The 24292-nt window shown below is 36.2% G+C and overlaps 1 protein-coding gene across 2 annotated transcripts in view; it reads left to right on the top strand.

The window, feature by feature from the left end:
* PEN2 (PTEN 2) overlaps window positions 1–23678 on the top strand; it is a 136265-nt gene extending 112587 nt beyond the window's left edge. For both annotated transcript variants that reach the window (XM_089800104.1, XM_089800105.1), the window contains 4 exons: window positions 17396–17442; window positions 21584–21714; window positions 22131–22200; window positions 22818–23678. In XM_089800104.1, coding sequence (XP_089656230.1) covers window positions 17396–17442; window positions 21584–21714; window positions 22131–22200; window positions 22818–23462 — 893 coding nt within the window. In that variant the 3' untranslated portion in view covers window positions 23463–23678. The remainder of the gene's footprint in view (window positions 1–17395; window positions 17443–21583; window positions 21715–22130; window positions 22201–22817) is intronic.
* Window positions 23679–24292: the final 614 nt, after the last annotated feature.

The raw sequence follows: 24292 nt of genomic DNA, 5'->3' as shown, positions 1-24292 counted from the left end.
GTTGATTTATACATCTGCTGAAAGGTAAGAAGTGAGAGAGAGGGGATAAGAGTTGCTTGTTCATTTCTAATACAAATCATCAAGTTTGCAATGGAAAGCCTCTAGATTGCCTTTATATATCACTTGCAAATCTCCTTTTGTATCGTTGGCTCCAGATTGCCTAGTATTAAGCAGAGGTCAATATACTTGTTCAATTGCTAAAAGAATGCAGTGAGATTACATATTACAGTCATCATAATATAAACATGACTACATCTATAAGCAGTGTTGGAATAGAGAATTTCCTACGGATATGATTACATTCTCTAAGCCAAATTGTACTGTCTGCCATGGCTAACCCACACGCAAACTCTGCACCCAACAAAAGACATTTGAAGCACCCAGAACAAAGGAGACATCAAGTATGAAGACAATCTTCATTACTTAGTAGCGATTCATTGAACTAAATGTGAATGCGGGAAGAGCATCTTTGACGGTTTCAGACATTGAAGAAGGTGAATCTCAATTCTATGTTTACAGTTACATGGCAATTAGCCTCCACTCATCTGCAAAATGCGAAATCCCGTCTCCAATGATATTAATAGACAAATGAAAGTGCGATCTCATGAAGCCCGTGCAAGATAACGTTAAGCAATAAGAGGAACATATGGTGGTCATGCTGAAAGAAGCACTAATCTACAATAGGGATGCCATCCGGCAGAATTTATTTTCATTCTCTTTGATTGCCAACAGGTAAATATGGAACCAGTCACCCATGGTGCCGTCAAAAGTTTTTATAAGAATCACATGCCATGGATAAAAAAATAGATCATGGAGAAGTCAGGAGCCAAAGAATTACAAAGAATTATAAAATGATTGCCCGTAAATGAATTAATTAATAATTATTATCTTGCCACAATGTGTAAATTAAGGTAATGGAAAGGTGCGATGAAAGTTAATAAAGTGTAATTATTTTTAAAAGAGATATATGACTTTTCATTTGAAAAGTCACATCTTACTTCGAATGGGATATAAATAAGAAGTATTTCATTTGTAAAAAAAAAGACATTGTAACATCCGAACATTTTATATTCAACAAGAAGTATTTAATATCTACTTGTGCGGAGGAATAAGAGCTTAATATGACTTTATAATGTAAATTCAATTATTTTATTTTAATGATAAAATAAAGTCTTTTGTTTATTTTTAAATGGCATGGAGATTTAAACTGCAGATGAATCATCCTTTGTAATTATTTTTTGGAATTCTGTATACAATTTAAATGTTGGATAAGTGGACATGGTCATCTAGCATTTTAAATACGATCATCACAGATAGTGCGAAATATCAAATTGTTTTCATTTTTGTGTCTAGTTTGTCTCCCTACCAGAGGAGTTAAAGTTCAATCTGAACAAATTTAAGAGTGCATAAATATTTGATCTGTTGCATCTTGATTATTTAATTGTTAGTATAAGTGTGTAAAACATTATAAAGTTGTATGTGAAAATCTTCACTGAAGTTGACTCTATTGCCTCAATGAGTAGAGGCACTGGACTTTTTATTATTGAAGTCAGAAAATCTATAACTTCCTACAAATTTACAAATATTATACAATTCAAGCATTCAACATTCAATCCTTTTTTGATCGAGTTCAAGAACTGTGCTAGCCAAATAACTCTAAAGCTTAAATTGCTTTAGAAAAACTTTGAACCAAGTGATCAGGTTCGAGAAGATGGTCTACCTGCCTAGGTGTAGCAGAGCCTGAAGTGCAGGGGAATCAAAGTGATTCTTGTTTATTGGCCAGAACTGATTGCGGAATTCTATCGGAGAAGTGGCAGGCTCTTGGATTTCCAATCTGCGGTTTTGGGAACCAACACTTGTAGCGACAACTTAGCAATTTAACTTATGGATTGAAGTAAACAAATTACTCATGTTATAAAAAAAATTCAGAAAGTAAGTCCTTAGCTAAAGGTTGTGATAGTTGTGAAAGAATATTAGTGATAAACTATTAACGTGTTTGATGAAACAGATTGAGTAGATTTCCGCAATCATTTCTTCGACATGTTTGATGAAAGTATTTCTTTTAATTGTGGATGAAACTATAGAATTTATTTGCAATTCTAATTCCTCTAATTATTGTTTGTAGGAGCAAATATTTTGTTAAAAATTGAGTATTGATTTTTGTACTCTATATTTCCATGATTTAGAAGTTTAAGTTCAATAACCTATTCAAAGACCAAGCTTAGAGGATTTGGCTGTTCCAATAAACTGAAGACTTAATTGATTTTCATGTTTTACTCAACTAGATTCAATAGGCATTAGGAATAGCAACTGCTAACAACAAAGCTTTCCATGTTTGTATGACTGAGTTGTTTTACTTAGTTGTAGGGTACACTGTATACACCAAAGAACTGTCACATTTGGGCCAGGTTAGCCCAAGTTTAGGTACACCTTGATGGAGCCATATTTTTATTCAAAAATTAGGGCCTCCATTTGAGCATTCTTTTGCATCTTTTGTTCTATAATCTATCCTATACTTTTGTTCACATGTGTATTAAGGGCAGAAACTAATGACCTTGTCGTGTAACACTGAAACAATGATACAAGTCAGTGTCTTTGCAGACCCGTTTTCTTCAGCATGATATAAATTGTAATATGGATAATACAGAAATACAATTATGAGCGAATATGTCAATGGAATAATAATTGATGAAGATCTTACATTAAAGTCTATAGGAGGGCATTGGCAATTGCAATAACAACAAACAGTATAAGGAAACCACAGAAGTTCCAAGAACTGAAGATGATCATGAAGCCTCCATGTACTCCTTATAAAATATGGTGAATGGTCATAACAGGAGAACTAGTTGGTTGTAAAGTTCAATTCAAACGTATTTTGAGTAAACACAGATTCAAAGCAAGAGACAAGAACTATACAAAAGAAATATTCAAACGATAAGAATGAAAAGATCCAGTGCTTATTACCAGTAAATTGAGCAATTTCAGTTGTAGTGAAGATTTAAATATCTAAGACTCTGAGGAACAAACGAATTATGGTATGCTATAATATATTAAGAGAATTAATTTTCTTGAATATACAGTGATGAAACTACAGTTATGATGAAGCACGATGTAGTTGGAAAAGAACAAACATGGCAGAGATTATGATATTGACTTTCTCCCGCGACAATATATGAAGCCAGGCATCACGGCGAATGCTTGGATATGAACAGGCAGATTTAATAAACAGACCAGTTTATGTTGCAGTCAACGATATATCTTCCCATGTCACACAATATGCAGAACAAAACAGAGTGCTGGAGATGTACAGGTGCTGAGAGTTTTCAGGTACGATTCAGAATGAAGGAATTAGCGACAAATAAGGGTTGATAAAATTGTGATGAGTCAAGGAGCGGTCTGTTGAAGAGGAGCCATGTAAAGTCAGTGAATACCAAACTGTATGAAGGGAACAATGGTCAAAACTTGCCATGTCATCACATAACAAAAGTATGTGTTTAATAAAAAGCAGGCAAGGTAGACATCATTTGAAGAAGACAAAACACTCCAAATAATATTAGCAATGGCTGCAGCAATTAAAATATATAAATATTGACAATACCCAGATGGGTTTTCAAAACCCACATCAAAGCGATATGTTAATGGTGTGAATGGAAGCAAGGGCTACATTGTTTATTGCTTATAATCTGTGCTACCATATACCATCAGAAGTGTTGAAATAGGGAATGTGTGTGGAAACATGAGGAGGGCGTTGATGTCGCACAAGACAGATTTTTTATTAAGACTGCACTACATATGCAGCATTTTCAGCTCAAAATATCAACTCCAGCTTGGTCGTGAAAGATGAACAAATAAAATTCATGCCATTGTAATAATGGCAAACTCATACACAGCCCGTGGTGGATTCTTAATTTCGAGCAAAGACACGGTGATAATACCACGATGAAATTATAAGAACTGTTAATAATCAAAGGCCCGATGATTTTATTAATAGGTTGCGATTATGGTGATAAGAGAATACAAATGAAAAGGCGTTAAATATTTTAAAGGAGAGGACTTCTTATTTTTAAAAGTCACGCCATCCATTAGACATAATATAAATGGAGATATTTTGATTTGAAGAGAAGATATATATTCAACAAGAAATAACAAGACATTCCAAAGAAGATATAAGGAGATAAAATTAAACCAAATTTGTAAGGAGGAACATGGCACATCAAAGAGTCATGACTTCTAATTTAAACTATATATTATTTTAATAATAAATAAAAGCCTTTTGCTTTTTGTTTATTTAAATGCAAAGAGATTACAATTATAATTTGGATTCGTCCTTTGTGATTACTAAGACAATTATTTAATTATTCCGATAAAGCCTATGCATTGGATTTTTCCTGCATTCTTTGTTCGAAATATAAATATGTTTCTTTATCTCTGTCTAATCGGACTTAAAGTCAGAGAATTTAAATTCCTTTTGGACTAACAGAGAATTGCATATAAGATTTGTCTTTTTCAGAGCACAGGGTAATTTATGATATTTAAATAAATATTGTCTCATAAAGTTGTACTTAATAATCCTTGTTGTAGTTGACTCTGTTAACAAGATAAGCAGAGGCACTAGTCTTTTAAAAATCATTGAAATATAGTTATTGGATTTATAGTTGAAGTCAGAAATCTTTATACTTCCTTCTTGCAAACATTGAATTGATTATTGACAAATATTATACAAAAACATTTAATTACTTCGATCATTCAACATTCAATTTTAACTTGGTCAAGTTCAAGGATTTTGCCAACCAGAGAACTCACCGGGTTAAATTCGCTATAGAAGAGCTTTGAACCAGGTGATCAGGCTTGAAGTAAAGGTTCACCCGCCTAGGTGTAGTGAAGCCTGAAGTGCAGGGGAATTTGAATTATTCTTGTTCATTGGCCATAACTGATTTGGAATCCTATTGGAGAATTGGCAAGCTCTTGGATTTCTAAACAGTGGTTTTGGGAACCAACATGCCCTAGGCCCATTGGGCAAGTTGTGGGTGCACACCTGCATACCCATAGTGTACTTGGGGTGCTTAGGGCATACTCAGGGCAAAACAACAGTCAAACACTTGAAAAAATGCAAAATGAATTTTAGAAAACAATTTTTTAAACTTTTCTTTTTGGCAAAAAACTCTTAAAGGCCTTTTAAACATCGATTGGCTGCAAAAAATGCAGAAGGCTTGGTTTATGTTCATTCCAATTTCCCTCTTCTATCATTTAAGGAACACTAGCACAAGGATGGGTCAAGAAAGCATTGGGTTGTAACCTTTGAGTGTACCAACTTGAATGCAACTAGAAAAGATCTTGTGTAATGTCCCTTAATGTGACCATCAGGGCCAATAGATTAGCCTATGATAGGAGCTTCCATAGGCTAATGGATGGTTAGGGAGCTCATTTGGCAATATTTTCAAGAGTTAGTAACTTTAGTAAGTCAATTGGAGTCAAATGATATGGAAATTCTAGGTGTTCGACTTGGTAGATTTGGTTGAGCTCTTTCCGACAAGCTATCATACATGGTATTTAGAGTTCGACTTGTATGATTTCAATGCCGAAGTTAATTTACTTTATTATAAAGTGATAATTAAATAAAAGACTTATCAATTAAGTCACTTTATTATAAAGTTGTTTTAAAAAGGTATTTCCCATTATCCCACATTGCTTATGCAAATGAAGTCGATTTCTTGGGGGACTTTATATTCTCTTGGTTGGAATGAGTTGGGGCATGCTAGGATGATATTATTATTATGCTATTGGAATTCTAGGAAATCTAATTGTTGAGCTTGGAGGGCGAAATCCCTCTTTGCTAACATTCTCTTCGCTGTTGAAAGACACAGTCAGGAGGATTATCGGGTGTTTTCATTCAGGAAACACAGTGGGATTTATTGGTGATTTTACACATGATTTAAGAGCTCTGAAGTGCAGGGTATGTAGCTGTGAATAGTGATTTTGCTACAGTGCACGTGAATAGTGTTTTTGCTACAATGCGCATGGATAGTGTTTTTGCTATAGTGGCGGTGAATAGTGATTTTGCTGTAGTGCTCATGAATATTGTTTTTGCTATAGTGCGCATGAATAGTGTTTTTGCTACAGTGCGCGTGAATAGTGTTATGCTACAGTGCGTGTGAATTGTGAGAGTGTTACAATGCCGTGAATAGTGTTGCTACAATGCATGAATTGTGTTGCATTGAGTTTTCTTGCCCATTCTTGCCAGTTAAAAAGTTGGGACACTGTCATTCCATCTGCAGATCACTACTTCCAGGTTCCTTCCATCATACTATTCATTTTAGGCATTGTAATTGTTAAATATAAGTCTGAATACTTGTTGCATCGTATAAGGCAATTGTATGTAAACATTTCTATTGCAAAATCAATATTTTATCAACAAATAAGGAGGTTCTAGACTTTGCATATTTATCGCTATATGTTTGCTTAGTGTTTGTCAAAATCCCATGTTGAAAATAACACTCTAATTGATAATACTTAGTAATCTGCAAGTCTCCTGAAAAAAAAGGGGGGGTAGGCATTACAGTGGTATCAGAGCTTTAAGTCCTGCCATCCTGTGGAAGCCTTACAAGGAATTTGGAACAACTGGATAAAGAGAAAAAGTGTTTGACGAAATGTCAAAACACTAAAGTCAGAAATAAAACAGGTTTAGAATGTATGTTTGAGCATGCAACAGAGACCATTAACTTTCGCCATACTAGAGCAAGACAACAAAGATCCAGACTCATAGAGCGAGCAGTCTAGTTCATCCGTGCAGGTGGACATAGAATCTAGTCATACAGACACAGAGGAGATATTCTTTGAACAAGACAGCAGTATGGGTGATCGAGATGACGAGGCAACAACAATGGTCCTAAGAATAACATTAATGGTAATAATAACGTACATGGCAACAATGGGAATGAGGCTGATAACTTTAGACATGTTGTACATCCAACTCGGACAACGAGCTCGAGATCTCTTCTACCCACCTTTCCACCTAGAGATCTGGTTCAACTAGTAAACGAATTGTAGATTACCGAGTTACAGGATTAGTTCAAGAGGGATTGGGAGGCTTAGTGGACTAGAGTTTCAGGCAAATATTTCCCTCAGAGATTACATGGACGTAAGGATGAGACACATGCCTAGAGCAGGAGGGAGGAATCAAAACTTTGAGCTGAGAAAGAAAGTTGGAAAACTTTCTTTATCGTATTATGATGCTTCAGGGAAGATGACTGCACGAGCTTGGGTGCAAAAGGTAGATACATACTTCTATTTGAATCTGATGCCTGAGGAGAAGGCTATCAAGTATGTAGCTATTCATTTGGATGGTCTAGTGCATGACCGACAGCACCATGGCATGGTAACCATGGGGCATAATTAGATCACATCTTACAAGTTCACCGAGAGACTCATAGAAAGATTTGATACCAAAGATCCTGAGCTATAGTTTAAAGAGTTGGCACAACTCAAGCAGTGGGGATCAATTGAGACATACATCAGTGAATTTCAGAGGTTGACTATGTTAGTTATAAATATTTCAGAGAGGAGATTAGTAATGCTATTTATGGATGGACTTTTAGATCCCTTGAGGGGTTGGGTCAAGGGGCATGACCCGACTACATTATAGGAGGCCACCAAGAAGGCTCGTGACTTAGCACCTTCTTTTTTTAGGAGCAGATTTCAGCATAGGGATTCACATTTGAAGGATAAGGAAAAGTACAAAAAATCTTTTCACAAGGATGCTCGGTCAGAAAGGGATAATAAGTTGGACAATGACACCCTGAATGAGTTAAGGAGGAAGACGCTATGTTTTCATTGTAGAGAGCCTTGGGATTTATCTCATAAGTGCCCTCTCAAGGCTAAGGAAAATCAAATAGAGTATTTCTCAGTGGAGGAGTCACAGTCAAAGGGGAAGGAATAACACTCTAATTCGGAGGAGAGTAGCACTGCAGAGGAGAACAACATTCCTAGGGATGATAGGTCGTTGGCACGATTGATAGGGGCTCAAAAGGCGATCACATTTAAGGTCAGGGGTACAATCCAGTGGTAGAAAGTGATTTCTCTCATTGACACTGGGGCTACACATAACTTCATCGATGCACGGTTGGTAGCTACGAGAGGTTTACAGAATGAGGAGCATGCTTGGTTTAGAGTCGTGGTAGCTAATGGTAACAAATTATTATGCACTCAGAAGATATCTAATCTTCACATCAAGTTTGGAGATGGCTGTGAGTTGGAGGATGAGTTCTATGTAGTAGACATGGCAGACTATGATGTCATCCTCAGAATGACATGGATGGCATTGCTAGTTGAGTTCACACTCAACCTAGCAAAATTGGAGATGAGATTCCAGCATGAGGGCAAAATTATTGTGCTCAAAGGACTTTCAGATGGTAGTTGCAAGGTAGTCTCCTTGAGGAGAATGCAAAGACTTTTTCGGCATAATGACATAGAGTGGGTAGCGATATGTTTCACTATGCCAGCTTTACGGGAGCCACAGGGGAAGAGTCATCCACCAAATATCCAGGAGATACTTGAGAGGCACACTAAAGTATTTGGCGAGATTCCGTATGGGGTTCCTCTTGACAGAGGGATAGAGAGCATGTTATTGAGCTCAAGGAAGGAGCCAAACCAGTTATGATTACTCCCTATTGTCATCCTAAGAAACACAAGGATGAGATAGAAAAGACAATTAAGGAGTTGTTGGAGATGGGGCACATTAGGCCTAGCAAAAGCCCTTTTGCTTTAGCAATAGTTTTGGTAAAGAAGGATGGGATGATGTGCATGTGCCTCAATTACAAGGCACTGAATAAGAAAACAATTAAAAACAAGTATCCCATTCCTAAGATTGATGAGCTGCATGGGGCATGCTTCTTCACCAAAATTGATTTATGATCCGGATACCATTAGATTTGGATGAGAACAGAGGACATCAAGAAGACAGCCTTCTGATGTCACTATGGCCACTTTAAGTTTATGGTTATGCCATTTGGGCTAACCAATGCACCCACTACATTTCAGAGTTGTATGAACCAGGTATTCAGGAGGCAGTTGAGGAGATTCGTTTTGATCTTCTTTGATGACATCTTTGTCTTCAGTAAGACTTGGGAGGAGCACTTACAACATTTAAAGGAGGTGTTATCTATTTTGGAAAGAGAGTCGTTGTATGCCAAGGAATCTAAATGCGAGTTTGGCATGACCGAGCTCCTTTACCTTGGGCATATTATTAGTGCAGATGGTGTTCAGGTTGATCTTGAAAAGATTCAAGCTATTGTGGATTTTCTTACTCCCACAAACCTCACACAACTCAAGGGTTCTTTGGTTTATGTGGTTTTTACAGGAGGTTTGTTAGGGGATTCTCATAGATTGTTGGACCTTTGACGAATCTCACCAAGAAGGGGGCCTTCACATGGATAGAGGCAGTGCAAAGATGTTTTGACCACTTCAAACATGTAATGTCATCTTGTTCAATTCTAGCTCTACCTGATTTTACAAAACCATTTGAGCTTCAATGTGATGCTTCAGGAGATGGGATATGGGCAATATTGATGTAGGAGAGACACCCCTTTGCTTTCGAGAGTATGAAGCTCGGAGGAGTTGAGAGGAGCTATTCTATCTACATCAGGGAGATGCTGGCCAAATTTCGATCTTATTTGGTAGGTGGGCGTTTTATGATCAAGATTGATCTCAATAGTGTTAAATACTTCATGGGCCAACGTGATCTTAATAACCGGTAGCAAAAATGGCTTACCAAATTGCAAGCTTATGACTTTGACATAGAGTTTGTCAAAGGTAAGAAAAATGTGGTGGCTGATGCTCTAACTCGGAGACCCCACTTATGTGCTCTGGCAGAGGTTTCAGGAGATTGGAGAGATTGGATTACAGCAGAGTATGCAGGAGATGATTGGGCTTCTGGGATAGTTGTGGGCACCATTCAGGATGACAAGTATGTGGTGTTGGATGGGTTGATCAGATTTCAGGACAAGCTTTATTTGATCCCTACATCACAGTTTAGAGAGGAGATTTTGAGGGCATTTCATGATGGACCTACAACTAGGCATCCAGGGGTCTTCAAGACCTATAGGCAGATTCAAGAGCGGTTCTCATGGAGAGGGCTCAAGGATGATGTTCAGAGGTATGTCAGGGAGTGTGTTATCTATCAACAGAATAAGGGAGAGCACATGTTTCTTGCAGCTTTACTACAACCCTTGCCCATTCTGGATGGGAAATGGGAAAGCCTTTCTATGGACTTCATCACTGGTTTACCACGAGTGTAGGGGAGAGATTGAATCTATGTGGTGGTAGACTGCTTGAAGAAATTCACTCACTTCTTTGCTATTCCATCCACTTACACAACAACACAGGTGGCAGATCTTTTCTTCAGAGAGATATTCAAGTTACATGGGTTGCCTAGATTCATAGTCAGTGACCACGATAGTAAATTTATGAGTGTTTTTTGGCAAGAATTGTTTAGGTTTTGTGGTACAAATCTTACACCTAGCACTAGTTACCATCCGCAGACAAATGGGTAGACAAAGATTGTGAATAAATGGGTGGAGGGATATTTGAGAAACTATGTGAGTGCTCAATAGAGAAGTTGGGTTAGATGGTTGCATATGGGAGAGTACTGTTATAATACCATGTATCAAATGTCCATCAAGATGACTCCTTTCATGGCAACGTATGGTTATAAAGCACCTAGCTTTATCGATTTAGTTTTGGGGGATAGTCAGGATATCTTGAGAGTGCTTAGGGAGAACATACAACAGGCTGAGAATCAACAAAAGTTGTATGCTGATTAGCATAGGTAGAGCGCAGTTTTGAGGTAGGGGATATGGTTTACTTGAGGCTACAGCCATACAAATAGTCAACGTTCAAGAAGAGCGGAGTCGAGAAGCTGAAGCCTAGAATTAATGGCCCTTATAGAGTGATTCACAGAGTGGGTGAGGTCGCCTATGAGATTGAGCTTCTGGAGGGTAGTCAAGTACATAATGTGTTTCATGTGTCGAGATTTCAAAAAGCCATTGGTCAACGAATAGTGCCTTCTGCACATTTGCTGCCATTGGATGAGGAGGGAAACTTGTGTTGGTTCCTGAAGCTATTCTATATACTCGAGAGGACTCTTAGGAACAGGGTAGTTAAGGAATACTAGGTTAAGTGGAGAAACCTACCAGAGGAGGATGCTACTTGGGAAAAAGAGCAGGTATTGTAGCATCTAGAATTGAGATTGCTTGAGGGCAAACAATTTCAACGGCGGCAGATTGTAATGTCCCCTACTTAATGTGACCATCAGGGTCAATAGATTAGCCTATGACAGGAGCTTCCATAGGCTAATGGAGTGGTTAGGGAGTTCATTTGGCAATATTTTCAGGAGGTAGTAACTTTAGTAAGTGAATGGGAGTCAAGTGATATGAAAATTTCAGGTGTTCGGCTTGGTAGATTTGGTTGAGCTCTTTCCGATGAGCTATCATACATGGTATTCTAAGTTCGACTCTTATATGATTTTAAAGCCGAAGTTAATTTACTTTATTATAAAGTGATAATTAAATAAAAGACTTATCAATTAAGTCACTTTATTATAAAGTTGTTTTAAAAAGGCATTTCCCATTTATCCCACATTGCTTATGCAAATGAAGTCGACTTCTTGGGGGACTATATTCTCTTGGTTGGAATGAGTTGGGGCATGCTTGGATGATATTATTATTATGCTATTGGAATTCTGGGAAATCTAATTGTTGAGCTTGGAGGACGAAACCCCTCTTTGCTAACATTCTCTTCGTTGTTGAAAGACACAGTCAGGAGGATTATCGGGTGTTTTCATTTAGGAAACACAATGGGATTTATTGGTGATTTTACACATGATTTAAGAGCTTTGAAGTGCAGGGTATGCAGCTATGAATAGTGATTTTACTACAGTGCGTGTGAATAGTGTTTTTGCTACAATGCGTGTGGATAGTGTTTTTGCTACAATGCCTATGAATAGTGTTTTTGCTACAGTGTGCGTGAATAGTGTTTTTGCTACAGTGTGCATGAATAGTGTTTTGCTACAGTGCGTGTGAATAGTGAAATTGCTACAGTGTCGTGAATAGTTTTGCTACAGTGCATGAACAGTGTTGCATTGAGTTTTCTTGCCCATTCTTGCCGGTTAAAAATTTGGGACGTCATTCCATCTGCAGATCACTACTTCCAGGTTCCTTCCATCATACTGTTCATTTTAGGCATTGTAATTGTTAAAAATAAACATAAGTTTGAATATTTGCTGCAGCCTATAAGGCAATTGTATGTAAACATTTCTATTGCAAAATTGATATTTTATCAGTAAATAAGGAGGTTCTAGACTTTGCATATTTATCGTTGTATGTTTGCTTAGTGTTTGTCAAAATGCCATGTTGAAAATGACATCTTGTTAGAGTCACTACGGGTGATGATGATGAGATACTTACACATGATGCACCTAGTGGGAGTACCTCTCTGTTGGGTTCAAATGAAGTTGAACTTGCATATAGACAGTTTAGAATCTCAACAATGTCTATATGCATTTGGCTCTGATCATTTATAAGTTTCATAACAATCGAATGTATTTAGTTTTAAATTTATGTGCATTTCTTTAATTTGTTGTGTACATGTTGGTACTAATCGTTGTATTAGATATTTATCTACCTACATATCGGTTTCTCGTACCTACACCTGTACCAACAATTGTCATTTTATGAAGGTAGTAGAAATACCATTAAAAACCAAACTAATCAAATTAAAGCAACATGAAGCGAATAATTGAAACTTACCATATGAAATTGAGACAAGGAGTTTTGTCAAGAGGGAAAGCCTCAACAGGAAGAAAATTCTCAAGCATTAAGATGTTGGCAGTGGTATGATGAGAGCTCTCTTTCAATACTAGAGGGGTTTCATTTATAGAATGAATTTGAATAAGGAAAGAAAGCTTAGTAAGGAGAGAGATTCCTAAAAGTGAGGAGATAGAATAAAGCTATGTTGCATGGGGATGCGTACCCACATATCCAAGTACCAATTACTCTGGAGAGAGCATCTTAGCTAAGGAGCTTGATTAAGATTTCTGATTTTTGTTTCAATGTTTTAGTTTGCGGATCAACTTCTTTATCAACCTTAATACAATATCTAATCGGTTTGTAACTTTGGTACATACTGATTAGCAGTACACTTTATAGGGTCGGAAGTTTATCATTTGCAATATGTCATTGTTATATGATTTATGATCTTCTTGTGCATGTTTAAAGTCTGTGTTCTTTGTTATGCATCTAACCATTTAGCATATATAATATTATTCTAAGTTACCGGTTCGGGTTCGGTTCCAAGTTCGAAGTTCAAGAACTAGTTCGCAAGTTCGACAAAATTTTGGAAAGAGGTTTTGGTTCGTTTGGGTTCGTTATTACAAAAACATGTATATATATATATGAAGCATGAGTTAAAATTAGAATGTAGCATAGTAGCATAAACACATTTAAACAACAAAACCTTTAAAACACCATAAACAGTAACATATCATAGTGATCATACCATCATATAGTAACATAGTTCAATCAACTTCAACATCAAAGATTCAAAACATTTAAAATAACAAGTTCAAGTATCATTGGTTTCATGTTCATGGTTTAAGTAATGGAATGAAAATCTATTAAAATTCAGAATTTTTAGTTCTAAGTTCTTCAATCTTCAACTTCTTCATATTCATCTCCTTCTTCTCTGCCTCCTGTATTATTTGCACTAAGGCCAATGGGATTAGTAGTAGAATCAACAATGGTATTGACATCAACATCGAAGTCATCAAAATCATCAGTTGTAAGCCCAGTAGTGGAAGCATCCAAGTCCGCAATCTCTACACCTACATCTTACTTCTTTGTCTCCCCTTCTTTGTATTCTTGACTCTTGTGCAAAAGAAGGCGCAAGTTGTTATGCACAAATACCAGGTTCTCTATTTTTTTTTTATTGCAACCTATTGCACTTCACCGAGTGGATGAAAGAATAGGTGCTCCAATTTCTTTCTGATGTAGAAGAACTGGCAACCTATAAAGACAACATAGGGTAAGCAATTAAAAAGAATCAATTCAAACTTATAAAAAATTTAAAATCACTATCTAGTCTTGATTCTTTTGAAGATAAAGTGAGCTAATTTTTAAAAAATAGAACTTACTTGTGATGTAACTTTGATTGCATGGGGCTGCAATGTTTGGAATTTTTGACCATGGAGGTACCACCAACCATGAGCATCCTTCTTAAACCGATGACGAAGAGCATCATTACTTAGACCTCTAGCATTGACAAACTCTATGAACTCATCCATGATTACATCTCTTATATCATCATTAGGAAATATTCTTCTAAATGCTGCTTGGTGGTACCCCTCAGACACTTTCATAGCTCTATATGGTGGCAACCTTCCTGGTAGATCACAGTATTGTGAGCTATAGTATTTGGGGGTCAAGGCATAGGAAAGCAAATGTAATGGAGTGGTTATTTTGTTCCATCTTTCATTAATAATTTTTTGCACTTGTTTGAAAATGGTGTCTTGTGGATCTTGCTCCTCATTTATAACTTGCCTGATCTTCTCAATCATTGAGTCTATGCCATCATAGATCTCTCCAAGGCAAGGCCTATCCATGTCAGTGTACCTAAGCATGCTCATAATGGGCTCGGTGATCTTAAGGAGATATTCCACACGTTCCCACCATGACTTAGCCAATAGTCTATCCTTTATTTTGTTTTCCCTTTCAGTGTTCTTTTGCTTCCATACACCCGAATTGTGGCTGATTACTATACCTTGAAGTGCATCTTTCACTTGCACAAGTCATCTTAAGATGATTATATGTGATGCAAAACGGGTCTCAGCAACCTGTGACATAAATTAGAGCAAAAAGCAACAAATATTAGATACATATTTTAGAAAACTAAGAAAAGTATACACATTGGCAATTGCACAAGTAAAATATGAAAAATCAGAAATTGTCAAACATTAAAAATTAAATTACTAACTTGAGTTCAAGTTCATTTACCTTCAATAGCTCCAATTTTGAGTAGTTCCCGGAAAGAGATTGAGTCATGTGGTGGTTTGTGACAAATATTTGTATGTCCTCAGCCTCTTCATACACTGTTTTGATCCACTCAATTTGGTTCCCAATCTTTTGTAGCATAAGATTGAGTGAATGGACTACGCAAGGTGTCCAAAAGATTTGTTGATATCGTGATTCAACCAACAAACCTGCTGCTCTACAATTCTTTGCGTTGTTCGTTATGACTTGGACGGCATATCTTGCACCCACTTGTTCAATGGCCTCAATTAGGATATCAACAATAAATGACCCATCTTTTACTTTGCCCTCACAATCCATCGCTTTCAGAAACATTGCCTCTTTAGGGGACAATGCAAGGACATTGATCAAGGGACGGTTCCTGGAATCCTTCCAGCCATCTAAAACAATTGTCACCCCTGTCTCAACCCATGAGTCCCTTATGGGCTTCAATTGATTTTCAATCCGTTGGACTTCATCATCCAACAAGGTGGTGCGCATTTTCTCATACTCGGGGCCACAATACCCTTTTGGAGCTTCATTAGCACCTCTCAACATGTCCTTCTAAAATGGAGAGTGGACAACATTAAAAGACAACCCATTTGCATACAAGCATCTTCCCACTTTAATGTCAGTAATTTCTCGACCCTTATTTTGAAAAGAAGTTTCTACTGGCCCCTTTCTTTTGTGTACAATAGGGACAGATTCAGTGCCAGTGTCCGTTGCAATACTGAAGAAGGGGTGGTCTTGTACTATAACATCTGAGGGGGGCTGCATTCCCTTTGCTCTTTTACTTTTATTGCTATTGAGTTTTGTTGCCCTGCGTCCTTCTCTCTTCTGCTGCCTCATGCTCTTCAATATATTTTAACACAGTCTGATTTGGTATAGGGGCACCTTTTTTAGTCCTCTTCCAATATAACCACATAAATGACCTACCACATGATAATAAGAATATTTCTTTCTACACCACATCCCTGACATCTCCAATAGAATGCACCACCTCCTGGAAGAGGTTTTATAATGTCTACATTCTTCCATAGAGGAGAATCAGATTTGGGTTCCATTCTTTGTTCGGTGTTGCCTATTGATGAAGAGGTAGATGGCATTCCTTTCCCTATGGCAAGAAATTAGATACATGTTCATAATTTATATGGAAGAAAATGACAAATTTTGGAATAATGGAAAAGATTCAAGAACATATGAAGATTGAAAGAGATGAAAAAATGAAAAAAATAGAACAAAAACAATAGCAAATGGAATAAGATCTTATCTTTTCCAGCTATTGCAAGTTTGCAAATGTGTATGAATGATGCACAAACACTTGAAGAACGCCAAAAAATCAATCTTCAAACTCCTCCTTGCACAAGCGGATGCTTGCCCAAAAACTTATGTGCTCTCCTTTAAGACAAAATAACCTATTTAGAAACATCAAATGACAATGAGAGGGCACAAAACCAATTAATAAAACCTTTTTAGGTTACATGGATGCCAAACAATTGTACAAAATGGCAAATAAAACACTTAAAATGTCGTCAGTAGCAATGGGTTCGATTTTTTGGAGGTGGTTCGCCCAGGTTTGAACCCCAGTTCGAACCAGATTGAAGTAGCTCTGAGAAAAGAGGACCTTGGTCGAACCTAGTTTGAACCAGACCCAAACTTGGCACTAGTTCGAACTTTTCGTGGTCCGGAGGGGGGTGGGGGGGTAGGTACCCATGCAACCTAGATATTATTATTACAAACATATTGCCAATTTGGAACTGAAAACAATATTACATGTGCAAAATTTTATCACTGCTCTTGTTTTGAACAACCAATGTCATGACTCATATTTTCAGATTTTTTTAAAATATTAAATTATATTAGAAAAAAATTGACGTCCCCAAATATGCCAGTACCTTATTTTGAAAATAGCCATACTCATACCCGTACCCATACCCTAAGTACCCAAGTACCGCCATCTCCATGCAACCTTAGATTAAAGCTTTGAATAATAAGTTAGAAGATGATTTTGAAACTTTTCTTCTTTCATCTCTCTAAAACAAGCATACTTTCCTGATCTATGGTCCATTATGTGAGAAACTTTCTTAGAAAATTTGCTATCTCTGGTCTTTAATTCCAGCTGTCTTTTCATCCACCATTCTCACCCCACACCCTCTTACCAGCTTTTACCTTGGTTAAAGAAATTTCTATGATTAGTATTTTGGCTTTTGTTTAAGCTTTAAGGACAGTATTTCTTCATTTGACCTTGCATATGAATATTTTCTATCTGCTTTATTGCTTGCAAATTTTGAAATGCTGTTATCTGAAACATAGTTTTTGATGTCATTCTTTATGAACAGGTGTTCTTTTTTCAACAAAGAAGCATCCAAGAACGAAGGATATGATGGTAAGTTTATGAATGAGAACTACTAGATGGAATGGACACTAGCTAGAAAAATATGTTTATTTACCATTAAGGGGTGACATTCTATTTTGTTGAGTTCACATCACAATGTTCCAAATAGAATCAGGTATCTGATGGATGCAAAAGAATATTCATTTATGAATAAGCAATATCACATCAATCGTGACAAATCATTATATTAGGTATTTGTCAATTATTTCAAATAATAGATGATGTGAGGTCTGTAAGTGTTATCCTTCTGTGCATTTGTTAAAAAAGCTCTCAAGTACCTTTTGTTTTATGCACCCAAATAAATGGACATTTGTTATTAATCTGAGGGGTATTTCTTATTTATCTAAAAGAGGATGTGAGGTCTGTGAGTGTTATGTTTCTGTGTATAGGTAAATGAAAGTTCTCAAGTGCCTTGCATTTGATGCACCTGAATTAATGAGTATTTAGCTTTGTGGTTTGAGATACTCCTTGCTTAAAATGGATTGAAATAATGACAATGAATTGTGGTGGTTGCAAATGAACATGTCAAACTTTTTAGCAACTTGATTTTCTTGTTGTACTCGAATGCATCATTCAAGGCACGCACACAATTGGTTTGATAGACTGCCATAAGTGGACTTAACTGATCTACTTGCTGCACTACATGCATACTGCATCAATAACTACATGTGCAGGACCGACCTTCTCAATGACATCTCTTTGGACCTGAAACTAAATTTGATATCCTTGCATTATCTGGAGAAGGAGAACTCTTTCCCGCATGTGACTACAATGTTTATGAGTGGATTGTGTGTAAAGTTTTGTAGCAATGCAATATCTGTGTAGCCTTCATATTCTTCATTGGTAGACTAACCTTGAAATAATGATTCATCAAAACTGTGGTCCTCAATTTGGTCTCACCAAGAGGTGGATAAGTTAACACCTATTAATATCAATTTTTGACCAATATGGAAAGAAATGAAATAACCATTGGACGAAAGAATTTGCCTATGACTCATCTACCTTATCTCTAGTGTGCTCATTCAACATATGCAATTGGATTAGTTGGTGCCAATTCTGTTTCTCCCTCGATTCCACCCTATTTATCTCAAATATTGGAACTATTAAGTTCTTGCCTTCTGTGTAGAAACCCTAAAGAAAGTAGTGGATGGTATAGTCATTTTAGTCCACTCAAGTGAAAGCTTATCACATGGATCAACTTATTCACTAGTGACGTGTTAAAAGTGGGCATCGACCTCATAATGCCATCCTTCTAGTTTTCTGAGAAAGTGTCGCATTTCAAATGCCAGTTTCTTCCTGAAGTAGTTGCTTAAAATTATAAAAGCAAAAAATGCCTTTGGAGGTCCTAACAAAATTGTTTAATTTCCGTGAAACTGCCCCATGCAGTTGGCAAAATTTGAAAAATTTGAATTCCATGTCCAAATTAAGTAGAATGAAAAAAAGAAGTCATTTGTGCAAGATGTGCTGATTAGCATATAAACAATTGTAGGAAGATTCTAACCTCATTCAAATCACTTAAAACAAAACGTGTGAATCAACACACTTAGACATATGATAATGGAGGAAAGGACAAACAGAAAATAGGGCAATGGACAAACAAAGGCAGTAGCACTTTAATACATCTAGCAGTGAAGAAACATACCATGTTGAGTGCCACATTTTTTTTTAACTACACCAGGGATTAACAAAGGTAAAAAAATTTAAAATGACAATATACACTAATTGACACAAAAAATGAAAATTCCAGGCAAAGTAAGAGAACAAAGTGCCAATTGGAGCAGATATGGAGCCCAAGAATAAGAAGTAACATAAAGGTGGTTGTTCAAAGGCAATGCTTAGTTACTGGCAGATTAAGGAATTGTTAGCAATTTTATAATGAATATAGTGAGCAATGTATTCAATACTTCCCAAATCAATATTTTGGTTTGAGGAAATTGGTTTTGCATCTGAAGTTATCAATACTTGTTCTATTTTGGTCAGCTATGATGCCATAATGATTGGTTCCAGGCCATAGTACATGAGTGATGAACTTTGCCAAGTGAGACAGCCACTAGGGGGTAGTGCAAGGAGCCACAAAACACAAAAGAACAATTACAAGCAGGAGAAAATTATGGTAATCTTTGGCACGAGTAAATAAAAATTTAAAAATGAAAGCTTCAATCTAGTTAAGAATGCGATATGACAATAAGAATCTCACTTGAAAAACAGAATGTTTGCTTTTTGCATAGATGTGTTTGTATTTTGTAATAAAGTCAATGGTTAAGCTGATAAAGTATATGCTAATTTTTCTGTTTGATTTGTATGATTCCTGCCTGAATCTGAAAATATTTCAGAATGGGATGTAAGTTAAATAATTTTTTAAATGGAAGAATTTAACAGGATATTTACATTGCCCTTGACTGGCACAACTGTGGTCATGGAAAATTCCATGATGGATGTTAAGAATAAACTTTATGAGAATGATCGATATGAATACTGCAAGTCAAATAATCAAAAGAATACCTGCTAGTGGTTCACTGAACTACTAAATACAATGGCAGAATGTTTTTGGTAGATTATTTTATAAAGAGGAATTGATTTCTGATCTGATACACGAGAAATTTGTATGGTAGAATTTACGAGTGGTCTATAGTTATGCTGCTTATTGTTTTTAGAATTTGAAAACAATCAGAAAACTGGAAAATTAAAGATCCATTTTGGCAAATGGCCTAAGAGTGGTCGCACTGTGCCAAGTAACTATATATGATGAGGAATTTGAGTTGAGCAGTGATAATGCTAGCTTTTGAAAATGGTATGATATGATATTCAAGATGATGTGAAAGTTCCATATAGCAAATTTTCTAATGATGGCAGTAGTCATGGCATGGCTAGAATTTTAGTGAATTGGGAATTGCTAATTCATCATGTGAGGTGAAATTGTACCTACAAATACCAGATCCCCTACATGTTGAGTCTTAGGAGTTCTTACAATGTTTCGAATTGGGTGTTAAAATAAACAAGTTGTACTGGCAGAGCATAGGTCCAATTAGAGCTTTACTGACGGGCTGAAAAACTGAGAAACATCAAGATTTGGCTGAGCGAACTTAGACCTTAGAACAGAATTGCAGAGGTTGGTTGGTTGTGAAAACTTAGACCTCGGAGCAGGATTGTAGAGAGTGAAGAATGTTCAAGCCAGAGGGTCCATTCCTTTCTGAATTGATAAAAGATCATATTATATTAAATATATTTTCATTGTAGACTTTGAAGATGAATGGTTAGTAAATTTGTTATATCCTGAATAGGAAGAGTTATGATGAAGAGCTGGATATGATATGATGGCAGTGATGACCCTGATTTAATTCATTTGTAATATTTTTGTCTAGCATGTCTTTTCTCTGCAGTTTTTTTAGCTGTTGCTGTAATTGTGTTTATTCGATATTTCTTCTGTTGAATATATCAGTTATGTCTGAAGAATGTTCTACCAACCTAAAATCATAGGGAAGATTGGTGGGCGGGGGCACAATTGAAGATGCACATTGCAACATATATTGTCAATAACAAATGATCTGAAAGTAGGAGGATGATTATCATGTATTAATAGCATATAGTAAAAAATATACTACAATTGGAACATACTGATTAGTTGAACCGTTAAAAGGCACAATCAATTTGAGTGTCAGCTCCATCATCATAAACATCAGGACTGGAGATAGTGGATCAATTGTTAGTGGCTAATCTGAAAGGTCCCCATTTCATTAAGCAATTGCTCCATTTCTAATAAGATGCCTACGTCATCAATGACTAGAATTTATGATCTCTTAGTATGATCGAAAGATATAGTGTAAAGACTTAGAAAATTAACAAACTTATTGTCTCCATATTAACTCAAGTTAGCAACACAACAAAGTATACAATGGTAATGCACCACTGTTGTTGCTTTCTTAATTACTTATAGCTTTTATGCCTTTTTTGTCATCTTCCTGGGTTATGCATTTAGCAATGTATAAATATAATTTTGTCTATTGGAAGGAAAAAATCTATATTCAGTTGGACATTTATTTGAATATGTTAGGCAGCATTTGAGAAGCTAAATGAATCGTTTCTAGTGGCAAGATTTTTCTTTAAAATTTGCATATTTACCATGTTTCCACAGCCAGATGATTTTTGGTTTAGTGCACCACGGAAAGGAGTCATGGTGTTTGCTTTGCCAGGAGAAAGGGGTCTTGCAGAGTTGAGGGGTGACTTCAAGGTCTATTTTCATGATCGACATGGAGATTTTTACTGGTTGGTTACTTGTATTTGATAATTATGTTTTGTTTGAAGCATTTTGTGGGTTTCTCTTCTGTAATCATAAATTTCCTTCCTAGCTGGTTAATATCCTCTTAAGTAAATTATGTAAATATTCCTCACATAGCCAGTTTTATGTTATGTGGGGAAAGTCTTGAGCATGCGTCGAGAATTCAACTCTCTTAATTGTTACCACTGACCTGTTGAATAATAATGCTATAGAAAATTGTGCCACCAGTGTGTGAGTAATGGCTTAGGTTGTTTTTATTGTCTGATCAACTGCCTCCCTTCATAATGAATTAGCAGGATAGTTCGGCTCTGTATAATTTTGCTAATTGATTAAGTTCCTTGTATATAGATTATGTTTTGGTGAAATCTGTACTGACTGATCTGCAATCTTGAATTTTTTTCAGTTGGCTGAACACAACAATGATGGAAAACAGGCAGATTCTGAACTTCTCTGATCTTGATGGTTTTGACAAGGTAGAATGCTACTTGTTTTTATAAATTTTGAATTTTACAGTAGTTTGTTTCTTAGTTCTCGATTTTGGGTATCTTTGCTGTTTATGCTGAAACCACATCATCAGGAAATTTCTCTAATAAATGTTTCTGATTTTATTTTTCTTTATGTCCAGTGTGCCTGATGAAGGTTAAGATATAGATTCACTATTAATATTTTATAATTAACAAGAATTTTCCCGGAAAAGGCTGTGCTTTATTTGTAGAAAGAAATTGTAAAACTAGCAATGCCCATATTTTCAATATCAAAGTAGAGTAATGTTAAGCTATTGGTTTGGATCTGTCATAACTGCGGAATATCCTCATCACTTGCCTTGTTTATGAGCATTCTCAATATACAAATCAATGTGGAATGCATGCTTTCACATGAAGGTTTGTGAGCATAAGAAGTTTTGCCAAAAATAATTTGTGAATTCCAGAATTGAATCGTGGCTGGAGCATGCCTATTTTCTTGTTGATGAGTACTGTCAGCATGTAACATTTGCCATTTTCTTTCACTGATGTTTGAAGATGGATATAATTTTCATAGTTTGATGTTCACAAATGTAATTGATTTTGTTTTTTCCTGTCACTCTTTACAGAGGAAACTGCCTTGTCCAGGGTTTCAGATTGAGGTTGTGGTGATGGATTATAATGCTACAGTGCCTTCTCAATCTAAAGATGGCACAACTACTGATATCATTGGTGTGGCAAAATCAGAAAGCAGACCTTCGCAGACAGGAGAAAGTCATAATGAAGGCAACGAATCTGTCAAATCAAAAAAAGAACATGCAGGCCATGAAAAGGATGACATATTTTCAGACAGTGAAACCGAAGAAAATGGATATTTGAAGACAAGAGGGGAAAACTTCACTATTAGTGAAGAACTTAGCAATAATGTTCATGAAAACTCTAATGCATCAGCAACAGAGAAGAATAGTATGGTAAATATTACTCACAGTATGGAAGCAGTGTGTAGTGTATCTGGAAAAAGTGAAACAGGTACAGATGAAAATAGTGCAACTAAAGAGAACAGTTCAAGTATAAATGATTTGAATCATAAAGATGCTCAAATTGATTCAAAAAGAGGCAGCAATCAGACTAATACCTTAGGCAGTTCTGAGCCGCCATTGTATGCACAGGAGGTTGGGAAGTCTGGAACAGTAGTTGCAAGTGATTTCAAAGCTATTGCTGCAGATGCATCTGTATTTACATTTGGCGATGAAGAAGACTACGAAAGCGACTGATAGGAAAATGCATAAAGCAGATTCTGGCGAAATTCATTGTTTGTGTTATGTAAATCTATGACTGTGCTGTATGTCCCGTGTATGTGAAGGACTCTGAATTCTTGAAACATGTTGCTTTATACTTTCCTGGTTTGTATTTGTTGATTATAGAAAATGATTGTTTATTTAGTCATGAATAAAATGTACGTAGTGCAACCTTTTGATTATTTTTACAAAGATTGAATCATATGCTTTGAAATACTCTAGCATAGTTTTGCCCTCAAATGCTGTGATATTGGCTTCTTGGTTGGGGGTACCAAGGCTGTACCCATATAGGATTCGCCTAGGGTAGTCTACAAGTCTTTGGATCTATCATATATAACAACAATAATAAAACTAACTCCCTGATCGAAGAAATAAATGAAAAGATTTCTATCATATCAACTCTAATATTTGAATAATGGTACAATTTTAATTATTATTTTTATTTACTAAGTTTTTTTAAAGGATAGCTAAGAATGAGCAAAATTTTGACTGTAGGAAAGAACACAATTGAAATATAGAATTGAAGTACAAAATTGAAACTAAGACTGATGCATGAAATTAAACAATTTTAACTGAATTACAAGATAGGGTTAGGGTTTCCTTACTGTATTCAATTACTAGAGTTTTCATTTTATCTTTCTTATAGTTCCATGCATCTTAGGAGGGAAAATGTCACCAGGGCATTTTTATCGCCCATTAACAAATCTATTGATTCCCCTTGCCCACTTATTCGAAGCGCACTCGACCATTCGCAGGGTGTTATACCTATTGTGAGATAAGGCCGGGTGACTTTTGGTGGTTGGTCC

The sequence above is a fragment of the Cupressus sempervirens genome, chromosome 9 (genome assembly GCF_028749045.1).
Source record: "Cupressus sempervirens isolate cs-2001-9-10 chromosome 9, ASM2874904v1, whole genome shotgun sequence".
Lineage (NCBI taxonomy): Eukaryota > Viridiplantae > Streptophyta > Pinopsida > Cupressales > Cupressaceae > Cupressus > Cupressus sempervirens.
This window is presented reverse-complemented; position numbering and strand designations above follow the sequence as displayed.